Raw genomic sequence first — 23,019 nt, 5'->3', positions numbered from 1 at the left:
GACAGGACGCCGTTACAGCCAATCACCTTTACTCAATGCACGTAAACGAAAAAGCATCACGTCCCTTTTTAAATGCACTTATTTAATGGACAGTAGTTATTACTGCTCAGGATTCATCATCCATGATAAATCGATAAATCGATAAATCGTGCTCTGGAAGTCACACTTCTTGCATCCGTTTCGACGCGCACTCCGCGGTTACGCAGGTGGCAGGGGAGACGCCCGGGCCTTTTGTGACTGGGTGGCTAGGAGCCGGGCGGTCCGCCGACTGTTCATGACAGCCAATCAGGTATCAGAGCCCCAGAGCTGCACCAATCAGAGATTAGAGGAGCCTGAACAAGGGCCAATTGCGGGCTCCAGAACAGGGTGAGCGGCGGACCGTGATCAATCAGAGGGGAGCAATGGACCGTCGATGCCCAATGAGCGGCCTTCAGACCTCGGTCGCGGGCGGTGCTGGCGAGAGTCCCGCTGGCCGGCCAATCAGCTGGCGAGCGGCGGCCGGCGGGCGCGGGGTGGGGCGCCTGGGGGCGGGGCCTGTCCGCGCGGCCGAACGGTGGGCGCTGCGAAGAGCAAGTGGGGTAAGGAGGGCTGATGACCCGGGTCCTGGGTGGGGCTGGGCGCACGGGGGTCTGGGCGGGGGCGCGCGGGGCAGGGGCAGGGGCGGGGCCACGGGGTGCCGCCGGACCGACCCTCCGAGCTACGTGATGCGGCAGGCAGAGGTGAGGGGCTGAGTCCCGGTCTGGGGAGGTGGCCTGCTCCGGCCGGAGGGCTGGGGGAGGAGGGGACACTGTTGTCATGGCGACGCAGGTGCGCAGAAGTGCGACCCTTTTCAGCCCCGGATCGTGCGCACACCTTAATCCGCCCGCGTCTACCTCGCCCCAAGCGGCCTCCATCCTCCCTGCGACCAGCGCAGAAATAACCCTTGTTGGCAGCCGACTCTGCGCCGCCACAGCGTGGCTCCCCGACCCCCTCTCCCTCCCGCAGCCTCGTCGCCGGCAGAGGGATTAAGCTCACCCTGCGGCACTTGGTACAACAGGCCTTCGCGATTTGGCCACCTGGACCAGTTCGCGGAGTGGCCACAGCTGGGGTCCCGCGCGGCCACCTCGTTTCTGGGGACTGGCACCGTAGAGATGACGCCGCCTGGGGGACCTGGGGGATCCCCCAGAGAGATTTTTTAAAAGGCATCCAATGTAGAGCCTTGTGCATAACATGTACTTAGAGAATGGGTTCTGACTGGATAAATCAAGACCACAACGACAGCTCTATTCCGTGGACCATCGCTATCCAGTAGAAATAGGCAGCGATCCACATACTATGTAATCTTACATGTTTTACTAAGCACATTAAAAAAATAAACCAGTTAATTAATTTTTATATCTTTTATTTACCCAGTATATCCAAAATATCAATATTAAGTATAATCCATATTAAGTTAATATTATTCATTGACTTAATTAATTGATATTAAATTATTGGTAAGCTATCTTATATTCTTTTTTTTTCCATACAAAGCCTTCAGAATCCGGTGCGTGTCTTACATTCACAGCACATCTCAGTTTGGACCAGCCACATTTGAAGTGCTCAGTGGCCCCATTGGTCCTATGGCTACTGTATGAGACTACACAACCATAACCATTTCTAATAAGTGTGTGTTGTTGCCAAATACATGAAACTCATCAGTGTTCTTTGAAGCCCTCTTGTTACAAGGAGGCAACAAAAACCATGAGGCAGGGGCTTTTTTTCTCAAGGAGCTCCCAGTCCAGTTGAGAAAATAGACACTCAAAAACTAAGTGGAATTTTAAATGGATATGATTGAGGCAGTAGTAGAGATAACAGTATATGATTAGCTGACAAATGAGATGGCTGATAATTACCCTTGGGGATTCTAGGGAGGGATACTTCGGGCTCCTGCAGTAGCGGAAGACTTGAGTCTCATCTTGAAAGGTGGGTAAGAAGGCTTGGGCTGCTGGACAGATGGGGAGGGGGTTTTGGTTGACTGGAACTGATCATAGCTTCTCTTGTTTTTAGAGTTGAGCATTTGCAGAGGCTGTCGGACGGAAAAAGACTTTCCTCTCTCACTGACAGTCTCCACCATGATTCACAGCCTTTTCTTGATCAACTCCTCTGGAGATATTTTCCTGGAAAAGCACTGGAAGAGTGTGGTCAGCCGTTCTGTTTGCGATTACTTTTTCGAGGCACAAGAGCGAGCAACTGAGGCTGAAAATGTGCCTCCAGTTATCTCCACCCCTCACCACTATCTCCTAAGTGTTTACCGTCACAAGATCTTTTTTGTGGCTGTGATCCAGACGGAGGTGCCACCTCTGTTTGTCATTGAGTTCCTTCACCGAGTAGTGGACACATTTCAGGTGCGTGAATGTGAGGAAGTTCATCCTTACAAAGTGTCTTTATAGTTCTGTTTCCATTGTTTTCAGCCTCAGTGAAGGAACTTAAAAAAGAAATTAAAACTCTGACATTGCTCACTTCCTCTCCCATCTGCTAAGACGCTTCTTTCTATTTATTGAACGGGCTGCATCTAGAATGACAGGTTGTATACTTTTGAACCCATTGCCTGGGAAAGCCACCCTACTTGGTATGATGGTATACAGTCATTTCAGTTCTAGAGATTGGAATTGTCTTACATTTTGTTCACAAAGCTGAGGAGTTTCGATTTTTTATTTATGGTAGACTTGATGTTAACCATCGTTAACGACATTGCTTTGAGTTGCATCAAAAAGTGATTCACTCACCCTGGCAGGGATAATTTGGGAACCCATTCTTCAGCTTGAATTTGGGGTGCTCATCCACAGCATATGAGTACCAGTGACGGGCTGTTTTGCAAACTTAACATTGGAAAATCTTCTGTACCTGTAAAAACTTAAGTGACACATTTTCCAAGATACAGTTTTCATTTCGAGTTTTTCCTTCAGGAATAGATTTGGAGATCTTGGGGCGTGGGGAGGTATGTCATACCAGGATGTCAGCACCCTTTATGGCACAGGATTTTAGGCTGCCCAGACTCTGGATTCAGACATTCTCTCCCTAAAAGGATTGCTCAACTTCTAACGGTTGTGGTTGTTTGCATAACTCAACGATCCATGAGAATCAAGGGCCCTTTGGGTTAACTTCTGTGTCATATGAGGCCTGGAATTGGTCACATGAATACAGAAATTGTGGGATTGGAGAAGAAGAGAACAAGCACCCAGACATTACGATAAAAATTAAAAAGCAAGTCAAAGAGTCCTTTCATTTGCCCTCAGATATAGATCACATGTTTAGAACAGTTTCATCCCCAAAGACTATACATATATTTATATTTTTTTCCCCAAATTCTTTTCTGGTAGTTCTACTCTGGGATTCCAGTGGCATACTTGTTCCATCACACAGTGAAAACCTGAGAATGATAAACCCCAGTACGTGGAAGAACTAGAAGAGCCCAGCAGTTTTGATCTTCAGCCGCTTGAGTTGGGCCTTGTTAGGATTTCCACAGGGATGCTTTACCCCGTTAACAGTCTGCTCCCTATCTCCGTAGTGATATGATGTAACTTATTACAAGGCAGGAAGTGAGAAATGTTGCTTAATCTAGTTGAAACCACAGAGGAATTGGAGAAAACATCAAGTGGCTACTTTGGAAGGCTGGGACTTCAGAGCTTGCCATTTTGGAAGCATTTGTTAAAAGTAAACGGACGCATCCTGATTTTAATGTCTTATCTGATGTGTGTTCTCTGGCTGCGTTCTTTCCCTCATAGTGGAAAGAGCTCCCGCTATGGAAGTGCACACACTTTGCTGTGGCACTGTGCCTTGCTCACCAGTCTCTTCCAGCTGCTGATTGAGAAAATTACATTCTGCCTGATTAGAAAATCGAGGGAGGTGTTTTTTAAAGTTTATTTTATTGAAGTATAGTTTTACAATGTTGTGGTGATTTCTGCTGTACAGCAAAGTGATTCGGTTATATATATACATATATACATTTTTTTCTTATTCTTGTCCATTATGTTTTATCACAGGATAGTGAATATAGTTCCCTGTGTTACACAGTAGGACCTTGTGGTCCATCTATTCTCTATATAAGAGTTTGCATCTGCTAACCCCAAACTCCCAGTCCATCCCTCCCCCACTTTCCCTCCCCCTTGGCAAGCACAAGTCCATTCTCTATGTCTGTGAGTCTGTTTCTGTTTCATAGATAAGTTCCTTTGTGTCATATTTTAGATTCCACATGTAAGTGATATCATATGGTATTTGTCTTTCTCAGTCTGACTTACTTCACTTAGTACAATGATCTCTAGGTCCATCCATGTTGCTGCAAATGGCATTATTTCATTCTTTTTTATGGCTGAGTAGTATTCCATTGTATGTATATATACACCACATCTTCTTTATCCATTTATACATCAGTGGACACTTAGGTTGCTGCATGTCTTGGCTGTTGTGAATCGTGCTGCTATGAACATAGGGGTGCATTTACCTTTTTGAATTATAGTTTTGTCTGGACATATGCCCAGGAGGGGATTGCTGGACCATATGGTAGCTCTATTTTTAGTTTTTTAAGGCCCCTCCGTACTGTTCCATAGTGGCTGCACCAGTTTACATTCCCACTGACAATGTAGGAGAGTTCCCTTTTCTTGAGGGAGGTGTTTTATTTATTTTTCAAAATAAAATCATTCTTGAGAAGGAAATGTATAACTTTTCCCCCCCTACAATCCTCATTTTTTTAAAGAAGAAATCTCTTTGTTTTAGAAACACATTCCTGACTCCTAACTGCTCTTGGATATTGGAATGTCTCTGACAGTTGACATCATCTGATGTCATTTAGGTCATATCTGGAGTCTGTGTTCCGTTTTGGATGTCATAATTTGAGGAGACTATTGGAAAACTAGAGCACATTCAAAGAAATGGCAAGACAGTGAAAGAATCTAGAAACCTTACTGTAGCACGAACAGTGGGAGGACCCATCAGGGAGTTCGGCCCTGTGAAGAAAAATGCAAGTCAAATCTTGTCCTGGTCTTCAGATCACTAGATCACTGTGGGGCTGTTATGTCAACCTGTTCTGTAAGGCAGACCTAGGAAGCAAATTTCAGTTTAGCAAAAGAAGGAACTTTCTTTTTTTTATTTTTTTATTTTTTTTATTTTTTATTAGTTTCTGCTTTATAACAAAGTGAATCAGTCATACATATACATCTGTTCCCACATCCAAGAAGGAACTTTCTAACAGTCAGTGCCACCCGTGAATAAAGTGGGCTTTCTCAAAAGGGGAGAACTTCCCTCAGTGGATGAAGCCCTAGGGGGCTGTCGGAGAGGCCCAGCGGCAGATGTGCTGGTAATGCCAGGAGGGGCACGCCAAGAGGCTACAGCATTTCTCCGCATCATTTCATTGCCGCACACCACAGTTTACATGGCGCTTTGTAGTTTACAAAGCATGTTCATACATGTTCTCAGTTCATCCATCAGGCCGAGTGTTTACAACCCTGTGCATCCCATGTTATTATCCTGATTATACTATGAGAGAAATCAAGACCCAAATTAGTCAGCATGACTTAATCTAGTAGGTGACAATTAAGATGATTACCCAGGCCTTCTGATTTGGAATCCAGTGCTTTTTCCACAACCCAGACAATTTAGTATCTAAGTTTAACCTTTGTTAATAAAAGGACAAAGTGTTACTAGAATCCTAGCATCTTAGAGTAAGGGGGTCCAAAGAGATTTTCAGGTGTGCTAGGTCACCCCCTCATTTCATTTTGTTTCTCTCTCAATTCTTTTTTTTTTGCGGTACGCGGGCCTCTCACTGTTGTGGCCTCTCCCGTTGCGGAGCACAGGCTCCGGATGAGCAGGCTCAGTGGCCATGGCTCACGGGCCCAGCCGCTCCGCGGCATGTGGGATCCTCCCGGACCGGGGCACGAATCCGTGTCCCCCTGCATCGGCAGGCGGACTCTCAACCACTGCGCCACCAGGGAAGCCCTCTCAATTCTTACTTGCTGCATGAGTGTTAAGGAATAGCACAACAGTAAGGGTTAAAAAGATTTTCAGGTCCAATGTATGTCATACCAGGTATTATCACTTTGCATATTTCTTTCAAATTCATGTTCATAAACACATAGAATAGTCTAGATTCAGTTTTGTATTCTTCATATTTTATTAGTTGAAGAAACTAACCCAAAGAGAGTAAATGACTTACTCGAGTTTATGAAAGAAGTTATTAATGACACTTGTGGAAAAATCCAGTCCGGTGTTCTTTCCACCAAACTGGGCCTGCCTAAGAGAACCATGGTTATGCTTCATTCACTTATTTTAGAAGATGCCAGAAACACAGAGTAAACACGTGTGGGCAGGGCTCGATCCTTGTTCTCTGGGAGCATTCCTTCACTCATCACAGTCTCTGAGTGACAAATGTATACACGTATTGTATTTTCATCAGGATTATTTTGGAGTCTGTTCAGAGCCAGTGATAAAAGACAATGTGGTTGTGGTTTATGAGGTGTTGGAAGAGATGCTTGACAACGGGTTTCCATTGGCTACCGAGTCGAACATCCTCAAAGAACTGATAAAGCCACCCACTATCCTTCGAACCGTTGTCAACACCATCACAGGTACGAGGGGGGCCCCAGGGAAGGCTGCCACCATCCTGGGTGTGGCTTAGCCTGCTGTTGTGCATTGTTTTGAGTGCTTGTCTTTGGGGATCTCAAATGTCCAGGTGCTTTAATTTTATTCTTTACAGTCTTTGAATATAACAAATATATTTTTGTTATATAGAAAATATTCTGACTTCAATGATAGAATGAGCTGTTCTCCTTTAAAAATAATTTGCCTGATTACAGAAGTAGCACATGATTATTGTAGGAATGTCAGAAACACAGAAAAGCACAAAAAACATGAAAATTTCTCATAATCCCACCACACTTTTAACATATGGTGTATATCTTTTATCTTTTCTAGACATCAGGATAATAGATGGACAGGTGGAATTTTTTAAAACAACTGTTGTGTGTATATATATATATATATATATATATATATATATATATATATTTTTTTTTTTTTTTTTTTTTTTTTTTTTTTTTTGCGGTACGTGGGCCTCTCACTGCTGCGGCCTCTCCCTTTGAGGAGCACAGGCTCCGGACGCGCAGGCTCAGCGGCCATGGCTCACGGGCCCAGCTGCTCCGCGGCATGTGGGATCTTCCCGGACCGGGGCATGAACCCGTGTCCCCTGCATCGACAGGCGGACTCTCAACCACTGTGCCACCAGGGAAGCCCTGTTGTATATTTTTAAACTTAACTTTTCATCATTGTTTTGTGAACATGTTCCCATATGATAAATATTCATCTACATCATTTTTGGTGACTTTACAATTTTCTGCCATATGGAATAGATCCCAGGTCATTTACTGTGTCCCTGTTTATGATGTCTCTCATTTTTTGTTCTTTTAAATGGCAAGGAATTGGCATTCTTATGCCTAAATCTTTGTGCACATCTAGAATGATACCTTTTCAGTACTAGGAATGGAAGTGCCAGATCAGAAGGTGTGCGTGTCTTAAGGACTTTAATGCATTGTGCCATATAGCCCCCCAGAGAAGTTACGTCAGTTTATACTTTCAGTAGCAATTATGCATCCTGGCCAACTCTATTATTATCGTTATTAATTATTTTACAACTTTGGCAATTGGATAGTTTGGTGATATCTTGTTATTTCCAAACTTGTTTTTTATTACTAAGGAAGTTAAAACCTGTTCAAGTGTTCATTGACTGTTTTTCCTCTATTGTGATTTACTTTTTCATGTCCTTTGCCCGTTTTTTTGTTGTTGTTGTTGAAATGTTTTTCTTTTTTCCTACTAATTGAAAAGTATTCCTTTCATTTAAGGATATTAAACTACCATATATACTGTAAATACACATGCTAGTTTTCAGGAGTCTCTGTGTATTTTGAATGCTCTGTTGTAGATGTTTTCTCACATCCTGCCCCTGGTCAGTTAACATTGTTCAAGGTGGTGTTTGTTTAGCCACCTTTAAAGTTTTTTGATGTAGTCAAAATAATCATTCTGCTTCATTAAGGTTTTACATTTTGGGTCTTGCTTAATATATAAACAAGAGTTTTCATGGAATTTGACAAACTGAATGAAAAATACATTTAAAAAAGTAATTACAGAGGGGTTGGAAGAATTTGCCCTGTCAAATATCAAGACATATTTAAGTTCACTTGGTACGTTAGACAAAAACTCATAGAATAGATATACTTTAAGAGCCAAGACAGTTTGGGGGAAAAATATTTTTTTAAAAAGAGCAAGAGAAAAAATGTGTCCTATCAGAATCAAGATATATTATGAAGTTTAGGTAATTTTTAAGATATAGTATTAGCCCATTAATAGACAAATAGATGATTGGGATAAAATAGAAAGTCCAGAAACAGATCCTTTTATAGGAATTTGGTATAGATAAATGTGCTCATATATCAAATCCATGGACTGCGGGCCAGTTGTTAAATATATTGTATCAGGGCAGTCAACTTTGATACAGAAAAGAAATGAAGTTCCCCTACTCACTGTATATACAAAATAAATTTTAGCTGGATCAAGAGTTAAACACAAAGAAACTTTATAATTGTTAGAAGGAAATATTGGAAAATGTCTTTTTGATCTCAAAGAAGGGAAAGTCTATCTTTTAAAAAAATACATTTTCTTCTAGTTCTTTTATGGTTTTATTTTTAGATTTAATTCTTTAATCCATTTGGAAATTGTCTTGGTGAAGTAAGGCTCTGTGTTTTTTTCTCCAAAACTGTCAGTTTCCCTAGCACTATTTATTGAATACTTTACCCCTTTTCCTCGTTTTTTTTTAAGTATGCATGCATCCATTTTATTTATTTATTTTTATTTTATTTATTTACTTTTGGCTGTGTTGGGTCTTTGTTGCTGCACGCAGGCTTTCTCTAGCTGTGGCAAGCAGGGGCTGCTCTTCGTTGTGGTGCACGGGCTTCTCACTGTGGTGGCTTCTCTTGTTGCGGAGCACGGGCTCTAGGCGTGCGTACTTCAGTAGCTGTGGCACGTGGGCTCAGTAGTTGTGGCTTGAGGGCTCTAGAGAGCAGACTCAGTAGTTGTGGTCCACAGGCTTAGTTGCTCCATGGCATGTGGGATCTTCCTGGACCAGGGCTGGAACCTTGCACTAAGTCATTATTGGATTTTTGGTCTGTTTTTAGGCTTTCCTGCCTTATAACCATACTGTTTTAATTATTATAGCTTGTTGATATGTTTTAATACATAGTGCCTCTTTTTAAGAAAACACATTGTCAGGTTTTTCAATATTCTGGGCTCATTTAAAACTTTAAAAGCTTTGTTAGTGACTGAATCACTTATAAATACTGTGAAGTCATTTTCCTGAATCTCACTTAAATCTAGAAAAGATATCTGAGAACCAGCTCTCTTAGTTGAATTGTTTTGTAAAGCTGCTGACTATATGTGTGTTTAATGTTTCCTTCTTTATATTAAAAAGATCCAGGTTACATTAGAAGAAAATAGATTTTAAATTAGTTCTATTTCAGAATTTCAGTATAGAACCTCTGAATTAAAAAAAAAATTTAATACCTGTGGGGAAAAAAACAAATCAAGGAATCAACTTACAATTCTTATAGACAGGGAACGATCTGATTTATATTCTTTTCCTAAGTTCCAGTATTGGTATAAGAGAGATTATGTTTATGTATACATTTTAATACCTGGCATAAATGTATCTAAAAACCTGCTTCAAACTAGAATACTGTTTTTACCCATGAAAATTTTATATCAGTATGTAGATTACCATCCCTACCAAAAGACAATGCATTATTTAAGCTGCAAGCTATTGTGCAATTTGAGAGACCAAGTTCAGGTTACTTTCAAAACCAAAATATGATATCTGTTTCTCAGGTAACTTGTTAACCTTTATTCTGCTTGAGGAGGCAGACCAGCTGGTGAAAAGTTTTTAAAATAGATTAGGTTACCAAGATAGAAGTTGGGAAAGCTATAATCTTTTTCTTGGAAAAATTCTTCAATTAAGTGCATGGATAGCGGATGTATAGAAACTTTTGGGGAAGTGTTCTCTGGTTGTTGGATAATTGGTCACATCTAATTATCAAATATTCATTGTCTCAGGAAGCACCAATGTGGGTGACCAGCTTCCCACCGGGCAGCTGTCTGTGGTGCCTTGGCGACGAACTGGGGTGAAATATACCAACAATGAGGCCTATTTTGATGTGATTGAAGAGATTGATGCCATCATTGATAAATCAGGTAAGTGCTTTCGGCCTGTTCACAGAACTATGAAAATAGAAAGAGGCCCCTTTTAGATAGTGCTAGCTAGTACCAGAATTACCCCCCATTCAAGGTCATTCATTTTAACTTAGTGGCTATTTTGTGTCAAGCATTGTGTATTAGGACTGGACTGAAGTGTTATGATGTAGATGACATGATCATACATATAGAAACTTCTAAAGACTCCAACCAAACACTGTTAGAACTAATAAATTCAATAAAGTTGCAGGATACGAAATCAACATGCAAAAATCAGTGGTGTTTCTATACACAGACAATGAACTATCCAAAAAGGGAACTAAGAAAACAATCCCATTTATAATAACAACAAAAAGAATAAAATACTTAGGAATAAACTTAACCAAAGAGACTTATACACTGAAAATTACAAAGCACTGATCAAGGAAATTGAAGAAGAGCAGATAAATGGAAAGACATGCTTTGTTCATGGATTGGAAGAATTAATATTGTTAAGATGTTCGTAATACCCAAAGCAGTCTATCCCCATCAAAATCCCAAATGCTATCCACAGAAATATCTCAATGGCATTCTTTATAGAAATAGAAGAAACAATCCTAAAATTCATATGGAACCACAAAAGACCTCAAATAGCCAAAGCAGTCTTGAGCAAGAACAAAGCTGGAAGCTTCACAATTCTATATTTCAAAATATATTACAAAACTACAGAAACCAAAATGTATGGTAGTGTCATAAAAACAGACATGTATCCCAGTGAAACAGCATAGATAGCTCAGCAATAAATCCATGTGTTTACAGCCAGCTGGACTTCAACAAGAGTGCCAAGAACGTGCAATGGGGAAAGGCTAGTCTCTGCAGTAAGTGGTGTTGGGAAAACTGGATATTCACATGTCGAAGAATAAAGTTACCCTTATCTCACACCACATACAAAATGGATACAAGACCTAAACATAAGATCTGGAACCATAAAACTACTATCAGAAAACATAGGGAAGAAGCTTCTTCACACTGGTCTGGGCAGTGATTTTTTGGATATGACACTAAAAGCAAAGGCAGCAAAAGGAAAAATAGATAGATGGGATTGCATCAAGCTAAAAAGCTTCTGTACAACAAAGGAACCAATCAACAGAATGGAAAAGACAACCTACAAATGAGAGAAAATATCTGAAAGCCATGTATCTGATAAGGGGTTAATATCCAGAATACACGAGGAACTCATACAATTTAATGGCAAAAAAAACCCAGATAATCTAACAAAAAAGTGGGCGCAAAGGATCTGAAGAGACATATTTCAAAAAAAGACATACGAATGACCAACAGGCATATGAAAAGGTGTTCAGTGTCACCAGCCATCAGGGAAAAGCAAGTTAAAACCACAGTGAGATACCACCTCACACCTCACATCAAAAAGACAAAAGATGACACGTGTTGACAATGATGTGGAGAAAAGGGAACCCTGTACGCTGCTGGGGGGGATGTAAGTTGGTGCAGCCACTATGGAAACAGTACGGAGGTGCCTCAAAAAATTAAAACTCCCTTATGATCCAGCAATCCCACTTCTGAGTATAGATCCAAAGGAAGTGACATTAGTGTCTTAAAGAGATAATCTGCACCCCCGTGTTCACTGCAGCATTATTCACAATAGGCAAGATATGGAAACAAGCTAAGTGTCTGTTGATGGATGAATGGATAAAGAAGATGTGAGATAGACTCACACGCAGGAATGTTATTCAGCCATAAAATGAAGGAAATCCTGCCGTTTGTGACAACGTGGATGGACCTGGAGGACATGATGCTAAGTGAAATAAGCCAGGCACAGAAAGGCAAATATCGCATGACCTCACTTATATGTGGAGTCTGCAGTAGTCAACCTCATGGAAGCAGAGACTGGAATGGTGGTTACCAGGGACTGGGGGAGAGGGAAGTGGGGAGATGTTGGTGAAAGGGTACAAAGTTTCACTTACACAGATGAAAAAGTTCTGGAGATTTAGTATATGGCACAGTGACTACAGTTGAGTACTTTTTTTTTCAGTGTTATTGAGGTGTAACTGACAAAAAACCTGTAATTGACAAAACTGTAAGATACTTAGCATGTACATTATGGTGATTTGATATACATATACACTGTGAAAGGATTCCCTTCATCACCTCACATGTGTATCCTCTACTTGAAATTTGCTAAGAGTGCAGGGCTTACGGGCCCTCACCACGGAGAAAATCCAACTAACTGTGTGAGGTGATGGATATGTTAATGAGCTTCATTGTGGTGGTCACTTCACAGGGTATATGTGTATCAAAACATCAAGTCGTACACCTTAAATATATACACTTTTTATTTGTTGATTATACCTCAACAAAGCTGAAAGAAAAGCAATAAGAAAAATGTGATGCAGACCAGTGCTCAGCTTACACTTTCACTGGTTTTATCCTCTCGAGTGAAAAAGAAAAGTAACAACCTGATCTCCTGTTGATCAGATTTCCTTTTGGAGGTATTTGACTCTCAATTCTCATGGCAGAACTACAGTTGTAATCACTAAAATTCAGAGAACCTTCTTTTCTGTCCACTGGGATAGGTTGATGTGACTACAAGTCCTTGGAGCTTAGAAATTTAGAGAAAGTTCTCTTCACATGAGTGAACTCAGTCATCCAGAAAGTGCTTACGGAGAACCAGTGGTGCTGTACCTGAGTGCCGGATCATGGGCATGTGATGGTGACTAAGACAGGGTCTGTGGCTGCAGGAAGCTTCCTGAAAGTCTAGCGAGGGAGAGAGAAAGGGAAAAAGATGGAGCATAAGAGAGGTCCCCTCCCACCCAGGGCAAATTGTAAAGCTAACCAACGCTTTGTCAGGAGAATGAGTAGGAGTTAGTAACACCTACGTGGATTTGGGAGCAAAGCAGTGCAAACACTATAAGATGAGTAAAATATTGTGGGGAAGTAAAGTAGTGTGATTGGATTGAGAGGTGTTCAAAAAAGAGAAGTAAGTGATGGGGCTTTAAAACGAAGTAGGCACAGCAGCTTTTCATATTAGCCCCAAACTGGAAAGGACCCAAATGTCCATCAGTAATACAAAAGATAAAGAAATTTCGATATGATCACACCATGGAATACTCTACAGTAAAGAAAAAGAACGGCAGGTACACCTGACAGCATGAATGAATCTCACGGTATTGAGCAGCAAAGTCAGATGCGTAAGATCATATACACTTATATGACGTTTGAAAACGTGCAGCTTAATCTAAGGTAATAAAAGTCAGGATTTTAGGGACTTGGGTGAACTGGAATGGGCAACAGGAGTGTGCAGGGATGCCGTGAGGGTCCACAAATTGACGCGGGTGGTATCTGCATAGATGTGAACATATTTAAAAATTCACTGGGCTGGACATTTTTTTTTTTTTAATTTTTGGCTGTGTTGGGTCTTCGTTGCTGTGTGCAGGCTTTCTCTGGTTGCAGTGAGCAGGGCTACTCTTTGTTGCGGGGCGCGGGCTTCTCATTGCAGTGGCTTCTCTTGTTGCGGAGCATGGGCTCTAGGCACGTGGGCTTCAGTAGTTATGGCACGTGGGGTCAGTAGTTGTGGCTCGCAGGCTCTAGAGCACAGGCTCGGTAGTTGTGGCGCACGGGCTTAGTTGCTCCACAGCATGTGGGATCTTCCAGGACCAGGGCTCGAACCCATGTCCCCTGTATCAGCAGGCGGATTCTTAACCCCTGAGCCACTAGGGAAGCCCTGGGCTGGACATTTAAGATGTTTGCATTTTACTCCAAGTTTGCTCTCAATAAAAAAGTAAAAAAACCAAACCCAAAAAGCTCTAGGTGGCCAGATGGTGAAGAATCTTGTATGCCATTTTAAGGAGGACCATTTGGAGCAATTGAAGAGTTTTAAGCTGGGAATAATTTGGCAAGGTTTGTCGTTGAGAACTGTCCAACTGGCTGCTGCGTGCAGTGTGGCATGGAGTTGGGGGGAGTCTGGGGGCAGGGAGGCGGGAGGCTGTGGTGGAGTCCAGGCCAAGGTACAGATTCCGTGATAGTAGTGAGGATGGAGAGGAGTGGAGAAGTCACGGAAAGAGGGGATGGAGCGTTGGCGGGATATGGACGCCAAGGGGGCGGAAGTCATCAAGGACACATCCGTGTTTCTGGCTTAGGCAACAGGATAGATGGTTTTATCATGAAGCTAAAGGAAAAGCGAAGTTGCAGATCCAGGACTGAAGATAAGGGACTCACTTTTTGACACGTGGAGCTTGAAGTGCCTCAGTCCTGTGCAGGTGGAGCAGTCCCGTTGGCAGGAGTGAGGCCGAACTGGAAAAAGGATTAGGAAATAATTGGCCATCAGTGGAAATCGAAGCCTTAGGAAGGAGGTAAAGTAACCCAAGGAGACCGTGTCAAGTTCAAGAAAAGAGAAGTTCTGAACTGTGATAAGATGTGGACATGTAAAGGATGTCCAAAGAAACCTGCGGAAGGCACGAGAGAGAAGAGCTAGAAAAACAGGAAATAGGAGCGGTTAGGAGAAAGGAACACTTGAAAGAAGGAAGTGGGCACAGGGCCCTGCAGCGGGGAGAGCCTGCAGGGTGAAGACCAAAAGTATCCATTCCATCTGGTGGCAAAGCTCCTTGGTGCCCTTAGGGAGAGCAGTTTCTGGTATGAATTTAGTGTTCTGAGCCATTGATTAAGGTAGCGGTGTTCTGTTTGATTCTGGCACTAGATTGAAGACTCTGTTAGGCTAGTAACTGTCTCACCAATCTTTTATCCCCACTGCTTCATTAGTGTCTTGCGCTTGTTATGCAGTCGATGAAGGTTTAGAAGGAGGACAGATGGACTGGGTAGATGATTTGGATGGATGGATGGATGGATGAATGGATGGATGGATGGATGGACGGAAGGAAAGAAGAAAGAGTGGGGGAGGGGAGGAAGAAGGAAGGGAGGAAATAGGGTGGGAGAAAAAAGAGAAAGTTAAAGAAGGAGGAGGGAGGAGGGATGTTGGTTGGGAGGGACAGAGAGGGTTTTACCTTCTTTCTGTCTTATTCTGTCTCAGGGTCCACAATCACTGCCGAGATCCAGGGGGTTATCGATGCCTGCGTCAAGCTGACCGGGATGCCTGACCTTACACTTTCCTTCATGGTAAAATCCTGGGCCAGAGATTTAGTTTTTGGGAAATGAGATGCTTCTGGAATGACAGAGTGGTGGGAAGGGGATGGGACCCGAAGAAGTGATCAAGGACAACCACAAAGCTCATGTTGGGCTTGAATTTCCTAAAAGTAATGACAGAATCTGTGTGTGTGTGTTTCAGTGAGAACAGCATCTGAGTTACTTTCCTGAAAGAAGTGCGGTGTTTAATTCCTGCTTGTTGCTTTCCCTTGCCTGTCACCCAGAACCCCAGGCTGCTGGATGACGTCAGCTTCCACCCCTGCGTCCGCTTCAAGCGCTGGGAGTCCGAGCGCATCCTCTCCTTCATCCCGCCCGACGGCAACTTCCGCCTGCTCTCGTACCACGTCAGTGCACAGAAGTAAGCAGCCATCGAACCACAGGGTGGAGTGTGCGTGTGCGTGCGTGTGCGTGCATGTGCGTGTGTATTTGGAAACAGTGTCCATGGTGATGAAGAACTCAGGCTCTGGAGTTCCCTGGGCTCCGGGTAACTAATTGGGTAACCTCAGGCGACTTGCTTATCCTTTCCGTGTCTGTTTTCTTACCTAAGAAAGTTGAAGTAATAAGTAGTGCAGTAATAAGTAAGTTGAAAATCATAAAAGTACCTTGTTATGTGGGTTAAAGAAGAGACTCTAAATAGTGCTTCACACAAAGTAAGTGCTCGTTAGGTTTACTGCTGTAAGTTTTATTGTTGTTATTATATATATAATATATATTATATTATATTGTTGTTATTATATATATTATATATATATATTATATATATTACATATATATATGGGAACTTTTTCTTTTCTCAGATTGGAATCTGAGAACACCTGTATTCAATCCCCTCCACTCAAAAAAGCCATGAATGGTGCTATGAAAAACCATAAAATCCAGTGATTTTTTGGTCTTGCACATTCTCTTTACTATGGAGTCTGAGGGCTTTTAGGGGAAGGTGTATAGTAGAAGGTATGCAGACTGAAGAGAGCTGTGGTACCTCACAGCCACTGAAGCCTTCCTGTGGGATTCGGAATGAATAATTTAGGGAAATGTCTGAGCGCCTGAGGGCAGAGGCTCTGGAATCAGACTGCCCACACTTAAGCCCCACCCATAGTGCTTATGATATATGACCATGGCAAGTTAGTTAACCTCACTTACGTATGAGGATGTCAGTATTCATGACATCAGGACAGAGGCAGTGCCTGCTTCATACTTACAGGGAGGATTAAATGAGCTAATAGAGAGAAAACCTTTAGAGTAGCGCTGGCCGTAGGAGGCGCTCCACAGATGCTAAGGATGGCTACAACTTTAGTATCATCCTGTAGCTTCTGTGTTTCCTCTTCTGTCAGATGACAACCCTACCCCTTAGGGTTTTTTAAGGATCAAAGTCAGGTAAACGCACTCTCTAGAAATTGTAAAAGCTCCGTGAGGTATGAATATTACCCTCTCAAGTACAAATAATTATTGGTCACATGTCACAAAGTAAAACACAGAAACGTGGTTTTTGTTTGCCCCGCCTTTTTCTCATAGTCTGCAGGGTCTGCGCCTTGGTTTTGTTGATATCATTCAAAGAGTCATTAGAAGGCTTCCCTGGTGGCGCAGTGGTTGAGGATCCGCCTGCCGATGCAGGGGACACGGGTTCGTGCCCCGGTCCGGGAAGATCCCACATACCACAGAGCGGCTGGGCCCGTGAGCCATGGCCGCTGAGCCTGCGCGTCCGGAGCCTGTGCTCCGCAACGGGAGAGGCCACAAGAGTGAGGGGCCCACGTACCGCAAAAAAAAAAAAAAAGAGTCATTAGAAGGATTAGTTTACTTACTAGTCAGCATCTTAGCTTTACAAAAAGAAAATAATTAAAGATGTCTAGAGGGTTTTTCTGTGCTTACTTTGTAAGGTGAGGGAGGAAAGGCTGCCAGCGGGGCAAAAAAAAGGGAAGTGTGGCCATTTTTCCGGTACATTAACGACACGGGCTTTTTGTCTCTCTCTTTTCCAGCCTGGTGGCGATTCCAGTTTATGTCAAACATAACATCAGCTTCCGGGACAGTAGTTCTCTCGGCCGCTTTGAAATAACGGTGGGCCCTAAGCAGACTATGGGGAAGACCATCGAGGGGGTGACGGTCAGCAGCCAGATGCCCAGAGGTGTCCTGAACATGAGCCTCACGCCGTCTCAGGGCACGCACACGTTTGACCCGGTCACCAAGGTAGGAGAGTAAGCGGGAGGCTTGAGCTGCCCTTGTTATAAATAGCAGGAACTCTGCAGGATCCATTTATATCTTGTGGCAAGGGGAGATGGATCAGAGGGACGTGGTTTAGGACACTGAGATAATTTATGGTAACAAATAGTATTCTCTGCTGGGAAACACCCTGGAGGCCGCTAGGAAAACTGTGAACAGACACCCTGAGCTCCGGCGCCTCAGATGAAGGTTCCACTGTTAACTTCTTTCCTGTTTCTTTGGAGATGCTGTCTTGGGATGTAGGAAAAATAAATCCCCAAAAGCTCCCCAGTTTGAAGGGGACCATGAGTCTTCAGGCTGGAGCTTCCAAACCCGATGAGAACCCCACGATTAACCTGCAGTTTAAGATCCAGCAGCTGGCCATTTCTGGTGAGTGACACCCAGCCCAAGGTTGTGGGGCGGGCAAGTGGCCAAGGCAGCAAGCGACATCACAAAGCCTCCCTGTCTGCAGAGTTGTGTTTCGTTACCGGATACGTGATCTTTAGGCAGATCTTTCCTAGCACATTTCTGGAGAAAGTCCGTAATCCTCACCTCAAAGTTGGCTTAAGTGACGTGAATAAAAGCGTCTGAGACACATATGAGAAGGAAACGGTATCGGAGACAGAAGCGTTCACAGGACGAGACTGAGTCACCCTGGGCCTGCTGATTGGGGTCCCAGGGCTTTCAGTAGAGGGATGTGTCCGCATTCTCAGCTGGTGACTGAAAGAAGAATTCCTTTCCCCCAGTTTCAGAAGATTTCACAGGTGCTGTTATCATTGGGAACCCTCGGGCCAATCCGAGTCATTGACTATAGTCTACACCCCGCAGGTTACCCCTTAGCGGACGTTTACTATGTGCCAGGCACTCGTTTAAGCTCTTTTCATCTATTTTCTTATTTAGTCCTTAGACCAACCCTTTCAGATGGATAGGAGATGACTTCAGCTTTATATGAAGTTCCTGGTTTTTTTTTTACCAACGGGCCTTGTCTAGTTTAAGTGATTAGAATTCATTTAAATGATAAGCTCTTTCATCTTAAAATACTTAATAAACTTTAAAGCTCTGCACAGTATAAAATGTTCCTTTCTTAGTATAGTGAGAATATTTAGCAAGCACCATGTATTAATTCATCACTTTTCATCATTAATTTATTCATTTAGTTATACCTTTATTTGATTATGAATTTGTTAATTTTGTTATTATTAATTCATATGTTCAACCCCATAACTTGAGAAAAATCTGGAGCGGTCTTCATTTTCCCTTACCCTCATTTCAGCCTGCGTGTAACTTTCTGCCCTTTCCACTTGAGGAATAGGTCTCCGAATAGGCTAGCTTTTCATTGGGGCAGGGTTTTATTTTCAGCCTGTATACCAAGAGTGAAGTATCTGTCGGCTGCGTTTAAGTGATATAAGTAAGGGCAGGTATTTTCCAGTTCACTGTTGCAGCTTTTTCTAGCCCACAGATCTCTTTGAGTTGAAACGAACCTAAACAGTTCTTCTACCTGCTTCTTTTGAATAATGCTTATGTCTTGTTCTTCCTTCCTTCCAGGACTCAAAGTGAATCGTCTGGATATGTATGGAGAGAAGTACAAACCCTTTAAGGGCATAAAATACATGACCAAAGCTGGCAAGTTCCAAGTTCGAACCTGAAGGGAGAGTTCTGCAAAGGGAACAGCCATGAACACTTTTTCATTGCTTACTTGTCTAAAAGTAAAAACTGTCAGCCCTCTCCTAGGTCACTGCCCACTCTGGACCACCTGCTCCTGTATTCCCGTAGCTTCAGTGCCCCGGAGCTAACGAAGGGAGGCCAGGCCGCCAGGGAGGCCTGCGCAGAACCCACACACCAGCAGCACCAAGTCAGTTCTCAAAGCAGAGGCGTGCGATGCAGGGGGAGGTACTTGATGCCGTATGTAACTACTTGTGACGTGGTTACCATAGGAAGAGACCAGCATTTGTTAACTCGCTTGGCTTTAATTATCTTAAGCCAAGGAAAGACGTCTTTAGTTTTTTTTTTTTTTTAATTTATTTATTTTTAGTTATTTTTGGCTGCGTTGGGTCTTCGTTGCTGCGCACGGGCTTTCTCTAGTTGAGGCAAGCAGGGGCTACTCTTCATTACAGTGCACTGGCTTCTCACTGCAGTGGCTTCTCTTGTTGTGGTGCACGAGCTCTAGGCACACGCAGGCTTCAGTAGTTGTGGCACGCAGGCTCAGTAGTTGTGGCGCACGGGCTTAGTTGCTCCACGTCATGTGGGATCTTCCAGGACCAGCACTTGAACCCGTGTCCCCTGCATTGGCAGGCGGATTCTTAACCACCGCATCACCAGGGAAGTCCTGTTTTTGTATTTCAAGCTGGGAAGAAAGATTAGAAAGAGCAAGCTTGGAAGAAAAGGACCGTTAGCCAAGGAAGGGCCGGGGAAGGCTCTGTTCTCGGGGCAGCGTGAAGCACACGTGCGCACCGCACACTGAAGTGAGGAAGGCGGGAGGAGCTGTCCAGCTCCACCTGCAGGGAAGCTGGGAGGAACAGAGTTGAGTGACTTTCTTTTTGACCCATCTGCTTTCATACAAACATAAAAATTCGTACTTCTGGAAATGCACTGGAAACTTCTTAAATTCGAGTGCACTGTTGACTCGGAAACCCCAGGAGAATCCGATTTTCCCTTAAAGACTACGGTGCTCTCTGACCGGTTTTCCAATACTGACCGCTGCATGCTTCCAGCACGTGGCCTGGCATCTTCAGCGAGGATGAGCTGCCCTCTTCCAGGGGGTGTTGCCTGAAATGCCTCTTTCCCTAACCCCCCAACGGCTCCACTCACTTCACTCTACAGAATTCCTGCTCCCTGAGGAGCGCTTCAGAGAAGCCAATCCCATCACCCCCAGGGCAGCAGGTTGTGTGTCATGGTATCAGAGTGTAGATGGCCCCCTCGTGCCACCTCTGTGACCCAGTGGTTCCTTGTTCATGTCTGTCAGCGCCGCCCTGGTGCTGCAGTCCAACCTTCCCATCTGCAGCTTTTCAAGTGGTGACCCTAAGTGAAAAGGATGCTGACCGCTGAGGGCACGGCAAGGTGATTTCCTCGGAGTCTCCACTATATATGTATTAACAATGTATATCGACCAGTCGGTTTTTGTTTTAAGACAAAAAAATCTCCTGAATCGTTGAATAAAACTGATGTTGTAGGAAGATGGGCTGTGTTGATCCTGTGTAGCCTGGTTTAAGAAACACGGGCAACTGAAGGCAGACCTCAGGTGTTCCCAGCAGGGAATTTTTACTCTAGTTTAATATGCCCATTACCCATTGAAATATTTATAGAAAAGACAGGTTTTTAAGATTATCCCTTTAGGAGTGATACTGCACCCGGCTTCGTGCAGGGAGGAAAATGAAGACCTTGTACTCTCCAAACCCTACAATTTTTCTGTAAAATCTTGTTTCCAGATACTTCAGCAATTTTTTTTGTTCTAGTTTTCTTCTCTTCCTACTTCCTGGACTTGTTTTTGCTGCAGAATACCGTTGCTTTATGGTTTTCCTCTGGGGTCAGTTGTGCTGTGGACAACCAGCACATGTGTCTCATACACCATCACTCCAGAATTTGTCCTGGATTCCCAGGTCCCATACACACCTGCCATGGAAGGGAGACGCCTCTGCCTGTGGATTCCAGAATACCGGAGCTGCTTCTCCCGAGGGCTCTGGAGGATTTCAGGGTTTCCTTGGTCATAGGAAACAACCAATATTGGTCCCTGAATATTCTTAGGTTTATAAGTCCAGCTGTCCCTCCAGGGCAGCTCATCCTAATTTCAAGGGAAGAACTTAAGGAGAAATAAAGCACCGGGGCTGTGGGACCCACAGGCCTTTGCATGGGAGGCACCCCTGGGCTGCAGACCCCTGGCCACCCCCTCCAGCCGGTGGTGTGTGAGCATAGGCGGGGCCGGGCGCCTCTGCTGAGCCGCTCGGTTCCATACGGTTCCATATGTGTTTAACGTGCAGAAGCATCTGCTGTGTTTAAATGTTTAATAAAGTTGAGTGTTAACAGTCCTTCATGTCCTGAGGGTCTTGTTACTAGGACCAGCGGTGATGCCGTGCACACACGCCCCAGTGGAAGCAGGAAGAAAGAAACCAGTTCATGGTGATCTCACTGCTTCTGCACTTTCCAACCAGCAGACCTGAAGCCATATGTCATTTTGAAGGTTGTGAGAACAAAGGTCCAGAGCCATCAAGTTATGTCCCGCCTAGCGTGTGAAAGACAAAACCATCCAAACTGCTGGCGTCTATTCTAGTGCTTTTCCCTTTCTCTCGATCTTCCTGGGTTGATTAATTAGGGCGTGAAACAGGGCTCCGAGGTCCCAGTCATCCTAATTGTAGTGGAGATTTCCCGGAGTCTCCTGTGAAGTGTAGACAAGGGTCCTTCTCCTACGTCTGTCCTGATTTCCTTCTCTAGGTCCCTCGTGGCCTGGGGGAGACTAAGACTTCTTTCTGTTTTCTAACCACAAGTGTTGTTGAGTGTTTATTACTACCCCAACCTATCTGTTTCAGTCGTTCGCGTCTCTTCCTTTGGTCGGGCTGCTTCCCTAACCTTGTCGCGTGACCGGGGACATTTTATAACATTTGTACTTTCCTCTGTGGCCAGTAGGTGGTGACTCAGTGCCAGCGATGACATTAATTTTTCTAATGGTTAGAATTTTTAAAAGGGAATTGAATTTGAAAAGCTTAAACTTTCCCCCAAGACCCCAAGTACTGGGGACTTTGGGTCTTTGGCTTTCAGAGTTAAATGTGGAACCAAAGTTTGTGACACTCTTTTGACAACCTGACTTAAGATTGGGGCTCCAGGGGGGTCAGAGTTTCAATCATTTGAGTTCCTCTAGGCCTTTACCCATTAAAACAATTTGCACAATTATCTGAGAATCTTTTTTGTTCTTTGGGTCTATTAGCATCTATCTGTTTTATCAGTATGAACCAGCTGGGGATAGTAAAGAAATACTACTTAATTTCCCCTTATACCCATTTCCTTCCCCCGACAAGTCCCAGACAGTTTACCCTGACTTTTCTCACCCACACCGGGTAATGATGTGTTGCGCTTTGAGTGTGTTTTAGCCTCATCCACATGAATCAGTCCTGCAGGGCTGGGACTCTGCCTGGAGCTCAGTCACTGGCCTCTGCTGAGCACCTGTCTTTATGCAGCCTTTGGTTTCCAGGACTTCACTCAGAGGAATGTTGGGGCCTTTTAACTTTGCATTTCCATCAAAGGAGCCCTCACTGCTTCAGTTCATTTCATTAACCCAACTACCCAAAGAAAAGCTTGTCCTGCAAGGAGGGAGGGGGTGAAACCAGCTCAACTCTGGCCAGAGATGCTCGGGGTCTTCCTTCCTGCTGTCCTCCAGCAGTGTTTTTCCGAAATGGCTAAGATGCACATCTGTCTAAGACAAAACCTGCCACTTTCACAGGGGAACTTGTAAGC

The 23,019-nt window shown here is 43.7% G+C and overlaps 1 protein-coding gene across 1 annotated transcript; it reads left to right on the top strand.

The window, feature by feature from the left end:
• The first annotated feature begins 521 nt into the window (after window positions 1-521).
• Window positions 522-22,398, top strand: AP3M2 (adaptor related protein complex 3 subunit mu 2). Its single transcript, XM_081221202.1, has 9 exons — window positions 522-578; window positions 2,029-2,366; window positions 6,410-6,581; window positions 10,111-10,248; window positions 15,272-15,357; window positions 15,609-15,742; window positions 17,358-17,565; window positions 17,823-17,967; window positions 19,123-22,398. The coding sequence occupies exons 2-9, from the start codon at window positions 2,094-2,096 to the stop codon at window positions 19,221-19,223; spliced, it is 1,257 nt and encodes a 418-aa protein (XP_081077328.1). The 5' UTR covers window positions 522-578; window positions 2,029-2,093; the 3' UTR covers window positions 19,224-22,398.
• The last annotated feature ends 621 nt before the right edge of the window (window positions 22,399-23,019 follow it).

Source organism: Mesoplodon bidens, assembly GCF_964165515.1.
Source record: "Mesoplodon bidens genome assembly, chromosome: 20".
NCBI lineage: Eukaryota > Metazoa > Chordata > Mammalia > Artiodactyla > Ziphiidae > Mesoplodon > Mesoplodon bidens.
The sequence above is the reverse complement of the archived record's forward strand: the minus strand, read 5'-3'. Positions and strand labels throughout refer to the sequence as shown.

What these genes read in the sequence shown, in the direction of transcription:
- AP3M2 (XM_081221202.1), top strand. Translation starts at nt 2,094, where the DNA reads ATGATTCACAGCCTTTTCTTGATCAACTCCTCTGGAGATATTTTCCTG. An exon ending in TGCCATCATTGATAAATCAG is followed by an intron (nt 10,249 to 15,271) that starts GTAAGTGCTTTC and finishes ATTCTGTCTCAG; the next exon opens with GGTCCACAATCACTGCCGAG. An exon ending in TACCACGTCAGTGCACAGAA is followed by an intron (nt 15,743 to 17,357) that starts GTAAGCAGCCAT and finishes TCTCTTTTCCAG; the next exon opens with CCTGGTGGCGATTCCAGTTT.